General features: G+C 41.2%; 1 protein-coding gene across 1 annotated transcript in view; it reads left to right on the top strand.

The window, feature by feature from the left end:
• trim55a (tripartite motif containing 55a) overlaps positions 1-16,880 on the top strand; it is a 121,080-nt gene extending 104,200 nt beyond the window's left edge. The window contains exons 9-10 of the mRNA XM_078540408.1: positions 1,120-1,410; positions 16,053-16,880. Of these exons, the coding sequence (XP_078396534.1) occupies positions 1,120-1,410; positions 16,053-16,172 (411 nt within the window). The 3' untranslated portion in view covers positions 16,173-16,880. The remainder of the gene's footprint in view (positions 1-1,119; positions 1,411-16,052) is intronic.
• Positions 16,881-16,930: the final 50 nt, after the last annotated feature.

The raw sequence follows: 16,930 nt of genomic DNA, 5'->3' as shown, positions 1-16,930 counted from the left end.
ACTGGAGGTTTTGGGCCTACATCTTACATCAAAATGTAAAATGCTGTAAAATACACCCAATGAAGTATTATAAAGGAATACTTTCTAGGGGATTTTACCCCAAACTCCAAAGCGTACAGTACATCTATTTCTAAAAATGCTAATACACTATTGTGAGGCAATGCCTATGAAGTCATTTCCAATCTTCAGGAGAGAAAGGGTGAGCATTGTGGCAACAATTTATAACTATTAAAGGTAAAGCTAATAATCTGGACAGCTGTAATAACCTCTGAGCATCAAATGATGAAAACTGGTGACACAATGACTGATTTCACACCATATTCATTTTGTTTGTATTTGTCCTGCTGAAACTCTTTCGAGTTATCAACAGTCACAGATTGCAACTCTTTCGAGTACAATCACAGTTCTTGGTTTCTGGGAGTGGGACATGAACCCACAACCCTCTGATTCAAAGGCGAGGGTGCTATGAACTGAGCCACAGCTGACACCTCCTTGTCCTGCTGAAGATATGCAAGTGTTTTGTTCCCATTAACAAGTCTAATAATAGGATTAAAAAAGAAATATTAACATAACAAGAAGGACCTTTTACTCCTAATTCTTTTAAATATACATTTCCTTAAGGAACAATTTAATATATGAATGGTAATCAATTAATTGTATCCTAAATTCTTGTTTTAACAATTAGGTTGTTAATATTGCAATTCCAGATTACTTTGTGAGGCTTTGTAGGAATCTGTTTCAGCAATGACACAGTGGTATAGTTGTGATCTTGACCATGATATGCTCGCTTTTTATCATGGACATCATTTTGTAGATCTTAGGCATTTTTGTTCAGTGAGAATTTACACATTTAGTTGATATATAGTAGAAACAGAAAAAAAAGACAACTCATGATTTGGTGCGTACACATAAGACTCAAGTATTTTCCAAAGAAGGTTTTGGTAACTCAGGACTAAACAAGGAGTAAGCATTTATCACTAATGTTCCCTTAAAAATAATACAATGGTAAATAATCCATTTATTATAAACTAAATGTTAATTCTTATTTATAATTCATTACTATGCATGGATAACAGAATATTGTCTATTCTCTGTTCTGTCCTGTTTGTCCCTATAAAGGCCGTGGTTGAGTTGAGTGAGGCTCGTGATGCTCAGAAGTCTGAAAATCAGTTGCTATCAACAGCAACAGCTGCAGATGCCCTGTTTTACCCAGCTTGGCATACAACTCATACATTGGACAAGATCAGCCCCAATTTGAACCTAATGAGCAACAGTTCAGGTGATAGTAACAGTCAGATTGGATCAGTAGTTTCCATTGACAAAGATGCAAAGAAACCGGCAGCAGACTACAATTCAGCTGCATTGGAGGTGGATGGTAATGAAGCTGGTTCAGCTGCAGCTTTGTCACAGGTCAGTGGAGATTTAAATGTTTGAAAAAGAATTCTGCTCTTATGGTAGACCAGCTTGACCATAATATCATGCACCTCACTGTCATGCTCAATCATGCATCTAAATGAGTTTTGTGCATGGTGACAGTAGACTGTATTTTTTGCTTGCTACTAATGAAGAATTTTTTGGCAGTTGGATGTGTTTCCTGATGGCTCAAAGGATAAGTGCATCACATGGCGTGGAACTGAGCCAAACAAATTAAGAAGACCATAAATTTATTCCTTGTGCTAAATTAGTCGATTTCAACCTAGGACAGCAGGACTGGGGAGGGTAAAAGCCAACTGGTATTCCACTTTGATAAATCTTAAATTTTAATAACACATTTTACAATATATATTAATGACTTGGAAGAACAGACAGAGTTTAATGTATCTAAGTTTGTTGATAATATCAAGCTAGGTGGAAAGGTAAGCTATGGGGAGGATACAGAAAGGCTGCAAAGAGATACAGGCAGATTAGGTAAGTGGGCAATAAGATGGCAGATGGGGTGTAATATAGGGAAGTGTGAAGTTTTCCACTTTGGTCGTAAGAATAAAAAAGCAGAATATTTTTTAAAAGGTGAGAAACTTGTAAGTGTTGATGTTTAAAGAGACCTGGGTGTGCTTGTACAAGGAACGCAGGAAGTTAACATGCAGGTGCAGCAAGCTGAGGAAGGCAAATGGCATGTTGGCCTTTATTGCAAGGGGATTGGAGTACAAGAATAAAGAAGTCTTGCTACAATTGTACAGAGTTTTGGTGAGACCACATCTGGAATGTTGCATGCAGTTTTGGTCTCCACATTTAAGAAAGGATAGATTTGCTTTGGAGGCGGTACAGCGGAGAGTCACTAATTTGGTCCCTGGGATGAGGGGTTGTCCTATGATGAGAGACTGAGTAAATTGAGCTTATATTCTCTGGAATTTAGAAGAATGAGAGGCAATCTCATTGTATTCTACAAAATTCTGATTGGGCCTGATAGGGTAAATGCTGAGAGATTGTTTCCATTCGACAGGGAATCTAAAACATGGGGGCACAGTCTCAGGATAAGGGGTCGATCATTTAGGACTGAGATGAGGAGAAATTACTTCATTCTTTAGAATTCTCTGCCCCAGAGAGCTGTAGAAGCTCCATCGTTGAATACTTTTAAGGCTGGTATAGACAGATTTTTGGTCTCTCAGGGAATTAAGGGATCGGGGGGTGGGCAGGAAAATGGAGTTGAAACCCAAGATTAGCCATGGTGGTATTGAATGGCAGAGCAGGCTCGATGGGCCACGTGGTCTACTTCTGCTCTTATTTCTTAGGTTTTCATGTTCTTATGACTATCTAATGGTTCCAGTTGAAAAGTGCACATAAACGTTTCTTGTGTGAGGGTAAGATCAGTTTGGGCTGTGATGACCCACATAGTTAAATAGGCTGCTGACAAATTAAGTCTAGGTTTTCTGATTATCAAGCAGCAGTAAATGGGTTGACACTGATGCTTAAATAATGCTAACCATAAAATCTAGACTTTGCTGTCTTTGTTCACAAAGGGGAAAACAACACGTGGGCAAGGAAGTGGAGGGCTGCTGGTGCCCATGAAGCTTCATGAATCACTGTCTTTAGGAATGCTGGGCAGTAGGGGAGGGTGAGGAAATTCACTGTCACTCTTCCTTTGATACCTAAAGGATATCACCCTAAACAGATCAGTAGATAGAAAGGCTATTCTGCCTTTGAATGAATAATTTCATGTTATCTTCATGTACTTACACAAATGCTTCACTAAGGATAACATTTTTGCATTATTTCATGTAATCGCCTTCTCACCACTCTGCACAGTTGTGCATTGACTAAACTATTTAAAGGATAAGTTATGAACAAAAGTGCAGACCCAGTGTATCTTATTTTCTCACAGGGTCTAGCGCTCTTCATTTCAGTTTTGGGTTTGATGATCGTACTTCGCCATCTTTGGAATCTGATTCAGTACATGATTTTTTCTTTACTGGGTAGGAGGAATATTTTTCAAATATGGTATCTTAAAGACACAAAGTAGTTTCTCATACTCTCAGCTGGTTTAAAGAATTATAACCAGTCAATTCTAATATCACTGAATCATTTTTACATCAAACTTGGAGTAAATAAATTTCCTCCACAATGGCACACTTCCTCTGACTGTAAGAGATTGCCTAGGCTGCCTTTTTACTATTACTGCTTTCAATGTTGCACTACAATTGACTAACTGAAATTCTACATCATTGGTTCTGATTGGTTCTATCATATTTTTCTTCACAAACTTGAAATCATAAAGCAATGAGAGGAGATGTGAATGAATTTCTAACCACCTGGATTGGAAAACCATTTATTTGGCACCAAGGCTGCCTGGCCATTAAACAGCCAAGTATAGAATATGTATTCAATTGCAAAGATTCAGGATTTAAGTTTTCATAAGCTGACAACTGCTGTCTTTTAATTTCTTGCTAACTACTTTTCTTTCCATATTTGCCCAGCTATTACAGAGACACTTGGAAATCTTGCAGCTGGCATGTTGATGAATAATCTAACTGCTGACGTTTCCTTGGTTTAATTTCTTCATAAATTAACTGAGTTACTCAGATTCTGTTACTGATCTTAAACCCTGAAGCTCACTTTTCATTTCAATTCGCACTTGTGAGAGTGAGAAACTACTTTAACGTGGCATATAAGGCAATCCCAAAATTTGATGAGTGAGTGGTGAAATAAAGTCCTAAAGATCCTCTCTGGATGAAAAAGTGTTTTCTTTTACAAAAAAAATCAGCATTTTATAATCAGTGTTGCTCATGAGATTCACATGAATTTGGAAAATGTCTCACATGAGTATGAGTCACTAATTTGTTCATTAATTTTGATAAATATAGAACATATTAAAAATTATGCTTTTAAATCATACAAAAACTGGTTACCAGGAAAACACGCTGATAACACAGTAAGGTGAAGGCTAACTGCTAGTTTGTGTTCTTTCTCTTCATGCTTGAAAAATTTTCCGTAGGTAATTCTTTTTCTATTCATTTATTTTCTTCCTATCTGTGTAAATTTCTTTTGCTAGCCATGCAGCTGGATTGGGTAGGTGGGTGAGCAGACAAGTTCTGCTCAGTCTGTGATGTTTCAAACTCTCTTCAAGAGCACATGGAGATGTCCAAGGGCAGCCTTTGAATGATACTCCTAGTACCCTTTATACCATTTATATCACAGGTTTAGCACAGATATGACCTGTTTTCACCTCCACATACATTTTTAAAATTAGGGAACAGGCAGCAGTAGCACTACTACTTGAACATACAAATTTAGTAGAATGGAGAATAGTGCCAGAGGACTAATGGATAGCCAATGTTATTCCTATATTTAAGAAGGAGGATAGAAAGTCCAAGAAACTGTAGACCAGTTAGTTTAATGTCAGTGAGAGGAAAGATAATGGAATCTTTACCCAAAAATGTATTAGAAAAAACACCACGAAACTGAAAATATAATGGAGTAGTCAACACAGATTTAAAAAAGATATCATACTTGACTAACCTTATTGAATTCTTTAAAGAAGTAATAGAAAGAGTAGACATGATTAATTTAGATTTCCTAAGAGGCCTTTGATTAGGTACTGCAGAGTAAACTCATGACTAACGCCGGAGCATATAGAGTTAAGGAGCAAGTTGAATACATAGTAAGCTGGCTGCAAAACAAAAAGCAAAGTGTAGGGAGTAAGGGTAGCTGCTCAAATTAGCAAAAGGAGAGAAATGGCATTCCACAAAGATCAATGGTGGGAACATTGTTGTTCACAACTTACAAGCTTACTAAGTTTGGGCTCAGGAATCAGAAATGCAATTTGAAACTTTTCAGATGATACAAAATTGGGGAAATAGTTAATACTGAGGATTCATGCACCACAATACTAGACATTAATAAATGTGTGGATTGGTAATATGATTGACAAATGAATTTTGATTATAGATACGTGTGAGGTGATATATTTTGCTGGAAGAACAAAGAGGCCACTTACTGCTTGAATAATAAGAGTCTAAATGGGGAAGAAAAGATAAGGAATCTAGGAGTACAGATGCACAAATCACTAAAAGTAGCAATGCAGGTTAATATGGTCATAAAAAATAATGTTGTTCATTTCTGGAGGGATAGAATTGAAAAACAGAGAAATTATGTTAAACTTGTATAGAACATTGGTTAGAGAACACTTTACTGTGCACGGCTCTGGTCTCCATATTATAAAAATAATATAGAAGGACTAGAAAAAGTGCAAAAATATGATACCAGAACTAAGATGATATGCTTATCATAAAAGGCTGAACAGGCTGGAGGTCTTTTCTCCGGAACATAAAACACTGAGGGATGATCTGATAGAGATCTTTTAGATTATGAAAGGGCTTGATAGTGTAGACATAAAGAAATTATTTCCACTTCTGGGGAGTCCAAAGCTAGAGGTCATATACCAATAGGGAGTTCAAGAGATTGTTTTTTCTCCAAAATGTGGTATGAAAGGAACTCCTACCACAAGGAGTAGTTGAGGTAAATATCATGAGGAATTAAAGAATAAGTTAGATAAGTATGTGAGGGAAAAAAGAATAGAGAAAGATACTGATAGGGCTAGATGAAGAGGAGTGGCAGGAGGCTCTGGTGGAACATAAACACCTTATAGATCAGTTGAATGGTTTCTGTGCTATGAGCTTAATCTAATTCTGTAATGCCAATGCTAAACCAACGCAGTGTACATCATGTATTAAGGTCCAAACTGACTCCAAAGCAAAATGAAGTGAGATTCATTTAGCCAGGGAGTCTCACTGTGCCTTGCTCTGAACTTGAGTTCTGACTCTCGATGCACACTTCATTTACACTACAATTGTAGTTTCAATAAAAAGTGAAACACTTATGCAACCACACTGCTGTTCTCATGTAAATATACCCTCAGGTTATTCTTCGTTTTCAGTTGGGAACTTCCTATCCTCAATTTGACTCTTCCTCATAGATAAAGCATATTGGAATCATTGATACAAATTTACCTGTATTGATAGTAGGTTAGGATTCCAAAATGCTATATCAGCATGCTATCTTCCATCCTGTGGATAATTTACTGGAAAAGTCTTGTTTAGGGGAATGGAATAGTACAGAAGATTAGGAGCTGGTTTTTCACCTCTAGTTGTTACTTTCAGTAGAGAACATTATGGATAAAGAAAACCCTTTTCTTTAGGACTTTGGTATTTTTGGATGCACTGATATAATAGCAGTTAAATGTTTCAGAGATTGGTTGTTTGCTTAAAAAGCTGTTGTGCTTCATCTTGTCCTCAATTATAACATTATCTGCATTATTCTAATAAAACGTTCAGGATAATTACCAGAAGTTGCATTTTCACTTGTTTCCTATGACAAAGTTTTCTCTCAAACTATGTTGACAATCATTGACATGTGCTTTGTAAATTTTCTAACACAATGAACTTAAAAGGACTAAACTTATGTTGATGTTGAAAATTTCACTTTGATGCTGACTAAATGAATTCACAGCAAAACAATCAGTTAAAATATTGATCTGCTTAGTGTATTAGTAGAGAATGCCATAATAATCAATTATCCAACAATTATATAACAATGTTTGTCTGAAATTGTACTTTGAGAGAGGCAATGTTAATTATAGCAAAGCTTTGAAAATTGCTTGGTTGTAGCATGTTTGCATCACTGAAATATCAGTGTGATTCTACATTGAATAATAGCTCAATGAAAGTGTTTTTACATGGATGTCTAATATTATTTGACCTCATGAAAAGTTTGATTTTTTCTATCCCATTAAACGCTGAAATATCCTGCTCAACAATAACTGATACATTCCACTCCATGGCTCCTTCTCAGACAATCCAATGGAGGGTTTTAAGGTATCATATATAAACTAAGTTATGTTCGACTTGTTGAAGTTGAACCTGCAGCTGGCAGTTTACAGGTCTGCCCTAATAATAGACCTAAACTTCAGATATTGAAGTGTTTACAAGATGTAACGAAAGAAGTCACTTCACTGCTGGAATACTGTTGATCTTTGACTGCTTAGCTCGCAGTTGCAAATACCGATCTATCTTCATTCAGTATTATCAGGGGCTCCATTCCCTATTCTGAGCTTTATGTTTTAGAATCCATCGTGGATGATTTAACTGTCTGCTCCATTAATGTATCTCTGCAGTGCTTCTTGTTATTACTGCCAAAAATTTGTTACATTGAAAACGATACAACCGCTCAGAGTCACAAACACTGTGCCAACAAATAATCGCAGGTTGAGAATAAAAATTGACTGTTCCACAGACAGATTCCATTACCCAGACTGAGTCATGAGGATATGTTAGATTAAAAGCAATAGGATGCAACAATTAACATAGTGACACACAGCTGGGGAGATGACTCAGAAAAATGTGTCTCAGAAAATCCAGTATTAATAAGAGAAAACATGATCAATTGATTTGAGAATTGTGAGATGATCAGTCAAAGGGCAACAGAATTCCAGCAGTGAACTGACTTCTTTCATTACATCTTGTAAACACTTCAATATCTGAAGTTTAGGTCTATTATTAGGACAGACATGTAAACTGCCAGCTGCAGGTTCAACTTCAACAAGTTGAACATAACTTAGTTTATAACACATGTTACTTTAAAACCCTGTATTAGATTGTTTGAGAAGCAACCATGGTTTGGAATATATCTGTTATTATTCTTCTCCTCTAGGGGTTCGTCAAGATAATGTCTGTCGGTGGCATCAACATAGATTGTCAACATTTTCAAAATGTTTCATTTCTCCTTGTTTAATTGTATTCCTTAATTTTTCTGACTGTTTTCTTTCCTTCTTCCCTCTCCTGAGGATGGTTTGTTCTGAGCTATTTTTCCATGGAGGTTAGGGGGTATTTTAGCACCTCTGTCAAAATTCCTCATAATTTTAAAGCCCTTTATAAATATGTTCTTAGTTGTTGCTGCTCAAATAGAAATAGTCCCAGCTTCTCACCTCTCTGCTTCTAATTATATTTTCCTGTCCTATGTATCATCCTGCTCAATCTATAATATGCATTTTCTGTGGCTTTCATGTCCTCGAGTATATGTCCATTACATGTATATTCTCATTCCTGTGTTTTTTTTTCTCCTAAAATGCTTGCCTCACACTCACCCACATTAACTTGCATCTGCTGTCTGTCCATTCCCCTGATACGTTTATAACTTCCAGGAGTATTTTACACTCCTCAAAATGTTTGCCAAATGTCCTACTTTCATATATTCCATAGATTTTAAGATTGTGTTCCCTGTGCTCAATGCAAATAATCTATAAAGACCATGAACAAAACTGAACCCAACACTGACCCCTGGATCCCTTCAACCCATCCCTAGTCCGAGTGAGCAACATCCATTTAGCTTAACCCTGTCCATTTGACAACATTCTCTCCATGCTGCTGCATTTCCTCTTGTAGCATACGCCTGAATTTTTCCAACACCCCTTTTATGAGATATTTTATTGAGCAATTTTCTGAAAATTAATATACACTACATCAATTACATCCCCTTAATCGGTACAATCTGTGACTTCTTAAAAAGCCCTATTAAAGTTGTCAAACATCACTTCCCCTTAACTGCCTGGCAACATTTGATTAACCAATGTACTTCTAAATGTGCACTAACTTTATCTCAAATTATATGTTTTTTTTTCCTAATCCAAGGGCTCTGAGGTCAATTTTCCACACCACAATGTTACCTCCACTGCCTTAGAGGGACTAGAGTAGTACAAGAGTGGGATTAAACATTAAATCCCTCTGGTCTGCATGACTCAGCTACTCAATGGAAAAATTCAAGAGCCACAGTGGGTTAAGCAAAACATTGCTGATGAAGTCATAAAATTGAAATTGCACGGAGGACCACTTTGGTTTGTTTACATCAAATCTTTCCGTTTGATATTTTAAATGGGTTAAGACTTTTGTAAAACTAATGGACAAAATAATTTCATAGGAACAATTTGTTCATCTCGCACAGTGTGATTTCACTCTAAAATAATGAGTGCTTGCTAAAAGAGGTGGAAAAGTTCCTCCATTTAAAGTACTGTATCTAAATATGAATTGGATCATTAGCCAGCCATGACTTGCAATTCCCAATCTATAACTGCTAAAGTATTGTCCGTTTGGCCATTCAGTTTAACAGCAGAAGTGGAGAAGCCTATAGAAACAAACATTCCAGAGAAAATTAACAGTCACTTGGACAAGTATGAACAAATAAAAAGACAGCCCAGATTTGTTGAGAGAAAATTGTGTTTGACTAACTCGATTGAGTTTTTTGATAAGGTAACGGAGAGGGTGGAAGAGAGCAGTGCAGTTGATGTGTATATGGAATTCCAAAAGGTGTTTGATAAAGTATCACATTTTATACTTGTTAGTAAAATTGCAGCCCATGGGATAAGACGGACAGTAGCAACATGAATACAAACTTGGATAAGAGTTAGAAAGCAGAGAGTTGTGCTAAATAATGTTTTTCAGGCTTGAGGTGGTATATAGTTGAGATCCCCAGAGGTCAGAACTGGGATCACTGCTCTTTTTCATTCAATAAGGACTTGCATTTGGGGTTACAGGGTACAATTTCAAAATTTGTAAATGACATGAAACTTGGAACTGCAGTGAACAGTGAGAAGATTATAATAAGTTCAAGAAGATGTAGACAACCTAGTGGAATGGGTGGGCACATAGCAACTGAAGTTTAAAGCAAAAACGTATGAGGTAAAATATTTCGGAAGAAAGAATGAGGAGAGCTATAGGTCCAGATCTTCCGGGTCTCCGGATCGTTGAAGACTAGATGTACTCCCCAAAATGCGCGTTGGGAACTCACAGAGGTCCTGAGGCGTTGACCTACGTGGGTATTGCCTGGGAGCTTCAGATGGGCAATTTCCCTGCTCCCTAAGATCCTAAGCAAAAGTCTCCAACTCTGAGCTAGAGTTGGAGACTTTGGACAGTTCTGCTGTACTTACCTGAATAGTTACCTTGGAAATGTTAGATAGAAAACTCCTAATCTAACTCCTGGGTAACTACACAACTGACACCGCTAATCACTCACACTGACTCCTTGACTCCCTACTCAATACTCTGACTACTCCTCCTGACACCTAGCTACCCCTCTGACCTCCTGACTACACCCTGACCCCCGACCAACCCACTGACCTGACCCAACCAGACTCTACTAGCCCCCATCTCCCAACTACCTCCCCGACCAGACCTGACTAACCCCCGCCACCCAACTGCACCCCCCCACCAGACATGACTATCCCCCAGCCACCCAACTAATCCCCATCCTGGCCTGACTACTCCTCCTAACCCATCCCAACTACCCCCAACCCACCTACCCACACACCCACCTATCACACCTGACTGCCACACTAATCACCTACCACACTACCCACCGGCCACCCACTGATCTACCACTGCACCCACTTGCCACCCTATTCACCTGCCACATTACCCACCTACCACCCTACCTACCTGCCATCCTACCCACTGACCACTGCACTCCAATTGCCCTTGAGGAGGTGGTGGTGAGCTGCCTTCTTGAACTGCTGTAGTCTGTGTGGTGTAGGTACACCCGCAGTGCAGTTATGGAGGGAGTTCCTAGATGTTGACCCTGCAACAGTGAAGGAATGGCGATATAGGACATCAAGCAGCCCTAGCAAAACTGGAGTCAATGGGAATCAGGGGGAAAACTCTCCGCTAGTTGGAGTCATACCTAGCTCAAAGGAAGATGTTTGTGGTTGTTGGCGGCCATCCATCTCAGTTCCAGGACATCACTACAGAAGTTCCTCAGGGTAGTGTCCTCGGCCCAACCATCTTTAGCTGCCTCATCAATGACCTCTCTTCCATCATAAGGTCAGAAGTGGGGATGTTGACTGATGATTGCACAATGTTCAGCACCATTCCTCAGATAGTGAAGCAGTCCATGTCCAAATGCAGCAAGACCTGGATAATATCCAGGCTTGGGCTCACAGGTGGCAAATAACATTCGTTCCACACATGTGCCATTCAACGGCGTTAACATCACTGAATCCCCCACTATCAACATCCTGGGGGTTACCATTGACCAGAAACTGAACTGGACTGGCCATATAAATACTGTGGCTACAAGAGCAGGTCAGAGACTAGGAATCCTGCGACAAGTAACTCACCCCCTGACTCCCCAAAGCCTGTCCACCATCTACAAGGCACAAGTCAGGAGTGTGATGGAATACTCCCCACTTGCCTGGATGAGTGCAGCTCCCACAACACTCAAGAAGCTTAACACCATCCAGGACAAAGCAGCCCATTTGATTGGCACCCCATCCACAAACATTCACTCCCTCCACCGCCGATGCACAGTAGCAACAGTGTGTACCATCTACAAGATGCACTGCAGGAACTCACCAAGCCTCCTTAGTCAGCACCTTCCAAACCCACAACCACTACCATCTAGAAGGACAAGGGCAGCAGACACATGGGAACACCACCATCTGGAAATTCCCCTCCAAGTCACTCACCATCCTGACTTGGAAATATATTGCCATTCCTTCACTGTCACTGGGTCAAAATCCTGGAACTCCCTTCCTAACAGCACTGTGGGTGCACCTACACCATAGGGATTGCAGCAGTTCGAGAAGGCAGCTCACCACCACCTTCTAGAGGGCAATTAGGGTTGGGCAATAATTGCTGGCCTAGCCAGTGATGCCCACATCCCGTGAACAAATTAAGAAAACCTCCCTGCCATCCTACCCACCTAACACCCTAGCCGCCCTACCCATCTCCTATCCTACCCACCTGCCACCTCACTCACCGAGCACCTCACCAACCTGCCACCCTACCCATCACCTCACCCACCTGCCATCCTACATACCTGCCAACCAACCCACCTGCCACCTTACCCTCCTGCCACCCTACCCACTTACCTCACCCACCCTACCACTTACCCACACTATCAACTTACCCATTCTCCCATTCATCCATTCACCCATTCATTAACATTCACACTCGCCCTTTAAACTTACCATACAGCAGTTATGGGATCATGTCCTGTTTTCCCCCAATGCTACAGCGCTGCGATGGAACTCTCCATGGGACACTGTGCTCCACATCTCAGGAGAAGCCAGGCTCGGAAGACCCGGTAAGAAATGCAGAGCAGCATCGGGGTGTGGAACAGTTCGAGCGGAACGACAACCCAATGCTGATCCTGCTCCGTGGAAGAGTGATACAGTTTTTAATAGGGGTGCAGAAAGAGAAACACCTGGAGGTGCTTGTACATGAATCATTGAAAGTAGGACCGGTTAATACAGTACTTACTAAAGAATAGTGATCCTAGGCTTTATAAATAGAGGTTTTTGGTGAGAAATGTGGATCATGGTGGGCACTACACGTGTCCTGAGGAGTTCCAAAATGGTTTCTGCAACACGCACAAACACTTTTGGGGCAAATCAGTCCGGATATTGTATTGACCAGTTAATGCGCATGATGAACAACATTCAAAGCATGCGAAGCAGGTAAATCGTCTAATCAATCAGCGTGTAACCCAGGTATGACCACAGCGGTGCCATTTTAGAGCTGCTTGTCCCAGCGAACACCCTCTCTCAACCTCATCATCATGAGGGAACGGCCCTTGCCACCAGCTATGTGGCAAGCAGCTGAGAAGCAGGGGGAGGAGGAAGACGAGGATGTGATGAAGCAGCCTATACAACTCCTTTCTGGCTGGCTGTTTGAAAAGAACTCATTTGAGTGCAATACCATTAACCACAACCCCATTCGTCACCTCACCGTCTCCCTGTCATTGACCATTACAGCATCCAACTGGCCACAATGCAAAAAGCTGGAAAGGATGGGCTGCAAGTTTTCAGCAAAACCCTGGGCCAGGTTGATGCTGGACACCTCTGTGCTCCTTGACATAGACCTCAAGCTTACTAATATACTTCCTAATGCATCAATCATTTCAATGTGCACACCAACAGCATTCTTCTGTAGGCTTCCCCCATTGAAGCTTTCATTTGAGTTCTTGGCAGCAGAACCCCTGTGTCACCTCACTGTCCAATGAGCTGGCATCTTTCCTACCCTTGCCCCTTGCCCTGCCTGTAAGCCATTATTGCCAGTGTTTCACCACACGCAGAATCCAGCTCTATGCAAGCCTCTAAGTTGCCTGCAGAGTCGTTGGCTGCAAATGTGAAATCTAGTGATGCTGAATCTTCATATCACTGTCTTCTTGGTGCCCCTTAACTGCCTGTCCCATGTTGCTGTTCTTGAATATCTGAAATGAAAGAGGCACAAGGGTATGGTTGTGCCTATGTGAGGGAGAAAATAAGAGCTACTTGCTAACACTAATATGTAGCTAGTAAACCAGAACAATATATGATGAGGGGGGAGATGGGTTGTGAGAAGAAGGATTAAGTATGAGGATACCATCATCTTCAATGGTTTCAGACCCATTGCTGGCCACAGTCCCAGCAATAGATGTTCCACTAATGGCCAGCACTGTCTCCTCCATGGGCTTAGAACATGTAGGTGCACCTCTATTCCTCCAGTTAGCTCCTGGTACATTTGGCTGTACACCAGCTTCTCTTGGAAGAGATAGGGATGTGTGTCAGTGAATGTGGTACAATCTGTTTGGCTGATGTCATAGTTGAAGAGTGACAGTGTGTACAAGCTGTGAGATGTTGCTGTGAGATTGGAGTAACTGAGGATGCAATGGAACATATGAATGTCAGGAATGAGCCCTGATTGATAGAGATTGTTGACAGATGAACGATGGGGGTGTGGTGAATTGACCAGTGTCTGAGGCTGGCGGGGTATGTCATTCTAAGATGAATTCACTTAACTTGACCATTAATGTGAGGCCACTGAAATTCTTGTAGCACTGCGTGCAGGTCTTCAGAGCCTGACTCCTGGAATTGTTCTCTTCAGCTATCAATCCCCACTGCCTTCTGAACATGAGGTCCCCGGAGGTCTCTGGGGATCACTAGCGGATACCGGAATATTACCTTTTTCCCACTTTCTGCAGCGCCCAAAAACCTTGGAGGCCAGTCTCTCCACTGTCGAGCCATTCGCCAATGTTTCCCAGGTCAGCTTCACTTCCTGTACATATTCCAGCCAATAAACACCTCGCCTTTAAGAGGTGCATGTTAAGCCATTCCCTGCTGATGAGTCCAGATAATTAATAGTATTGTTGGCACTGGCTGGATGCTAAAAGCGATGAAGTGAGCAGGCAGCATGAAGGTGGTGTGCTGCCCGAACCCAATCAGCAGGCGTGGGCTATTTGTCCATCTTGACCCCCATGCTGTTTTTAGATGCCGTCGAATTTAATCTCCAATGAATGCAAAAGGCAGGAAGTCATATCAACCTATAAACGCACTGGTTCTGTCCCAGCTGGAGAATTGTGTCCAATTCTGGACACCACACTTCAGGAAGGATGTCAAGGGTTTGGAGAGAAGGGATCCACTGGAATGGCCCTGGGGATGAGGGAAAGACTGAAAAAACTGGTGTTGTTCTCAGAGCACAGATGACTGAGGGGATTTGATAGAGGTGTTTGAAATCATGAAGGGATTAGAAAGAGTAAATAAAGATAAACGATATGGCTGAATCGTCTCGCACAGATTTAAGGTGGCTGGTGAAAACCTTTTTGCACAATGAATGGTTGGGATTTGGAATGCACTGTCTGAGAGAGAGCTGGATATAGATTCAATAATAGCCTTGAAAGGGGAATGAAAGTGCAGGAGTAGGGGAAAGGGGAGAAGTGGGGCTAACTGGATTGCTCTATGAAAAAGATGGAAGGGGCATGATGGGCCGAGTGGTCTCTTTCTGTGGTTATACTGTTTTATGATTCTATGGAGAGCAGAGCACCCTGTGACAAACCTCAAGTAATATTCTATCCCGGTGATCTTTCAATGCCACCTCCAGCATCCCAGCCACCCAGCAGTGGCTGTTTATTGACTGGAACATGTAGGTCAGGGGATGAGGGGCGCGGAGGAATGGACACAGGAGTTTTTTGCAAAGCGGGAACGTGCCGCTGAAAAATGCCCCCTCGCCTTTTGGAAATTCAACTTCGTTACTTGTGAGGTGTCTACAGATGACAGAGAAGAAGCTTAAGTATTTGAAAAGTGTGCAAAATTATACAGAAATGAGAACAGGGATCGAAAAAAAGCATGCTTTAAATCTATAGTTTTTTCCCTAAGAAAACCGCGGTAGGAAATTAGCAGTCGGATTTTTGAAGTAAGCCGAATGTGTAATTTTAACGAGAGGGGTTGCTGGATCTTATGACACATGAACGTTGGGTAAATACACAAGTTCCGAGCTTCTCAGAGAGAAACGAGCCGCTATCCTTTGCTCAAGCAGGTACGTGGATTACGTGCGAGTCAAACATGCCAAAAACTTCCTCTCCCTAGCGCGAATTCTCCCAGGTGACGGTTATTCGAAGCCCCCGGTATAAACTATGAATGAAGCTTTTAGCTTTTAGCTTTTTAGCTATGAATGAAGCTGTGCTAGTGTTTGTTAGAGCCAAAGGGATTGTGACTGGTGTGGTTGGAGGGGGGGTGATCAAATTGCAAGGCTGCGGGGGAGATTTTAGTGTCACGTTTGGAAGTAAGTGAGCCTCTTTGTGTTTCCTTCTTGCAGGCTGGTTCTGAAAGTTCCGCCCCCGGCCAAACTGAAGATGAAAGCGGCGGCGGAGCAAAGAGCGGCGAGGCAGCGCGCCACGTCTTCTCCTTCTCCTGGTTAAACTCACTGGCTAAATAGAGAAATTAGACCCCCGATAAAGTCAAAGAGAAGCATCTTAACCCTTCCAAAATAACATCAACAATTGGTTGAAGATATGGGATCTCTGGATTTCTATTCAAGCTTTGAAACTGTTGATCTTTGAATTTGAGGATTATTTATTTCATTCTGTGCCCTACTGAAAGTGGACTCATTTCACTACAGGCAGCGTAGGTCTGCAAACGATTACAACATGTTAATGTGATTGTGATGGCAATTTCCTCTATGGTTTCGGATCATGTCCAGTGAACTGTGGCGTCCGCAAATTTTAACTATTTTAATGTTAACCCCTAACACGAGCCCGGTGAGACGGCGATGTTAGGGTGGGTGAGGTAAAGGCTTACGGTAAAACGTGTAACATGTGAGTAGTGACGGGTTGTATTCCCAATTAGCAGTGATCTGGGCGCTTTACTGTTTCATGAATGAATGCCCGACGGCGTCTTCTTGTGATCTGAGCAGCAGGCGGTCCGAGGGGTTCCCGCGTTCTCACTTCATTGATGAAAATTGTTTGCCCCACACAAGTAAAACACACAATTCCGGCGCAAGAATGTACGAAACGGTAACACAGCAACACGCGATGTTTATTCAGGGTTTTTTTTCCCGCGCCTCGTGTGTTCGCAGACAATCCCCTTTGACATTTGAGTAACTGAACTATCACTGTCTCCACAATAAAGCATAAAGCAAGCATCACTTTGCAGCTTTTATTAAAAATATAAATATTAGACAATCTCTTACACAAG

This window comes from Cetorhinus maximus, chromosome 4, assembly GCF_964194155.1.
Source record: "Cetorhinus maximus chromosome 4, sCetMax3.hap1.1, whole genome shotgun sequence".
Classification (NCBI taxonomy): domain Eukaryota; kingdom Metazoa; phylum Chordata; class Chondrichthyes; order Lamniformes; family Cetorhinidae; genus Cetorhinus; species Cetorhinus maximus.
Note: the sequence above shows the minus strand (reverse complement) of the source record. Positions and strands in the feature narration are given on the sequence as shown.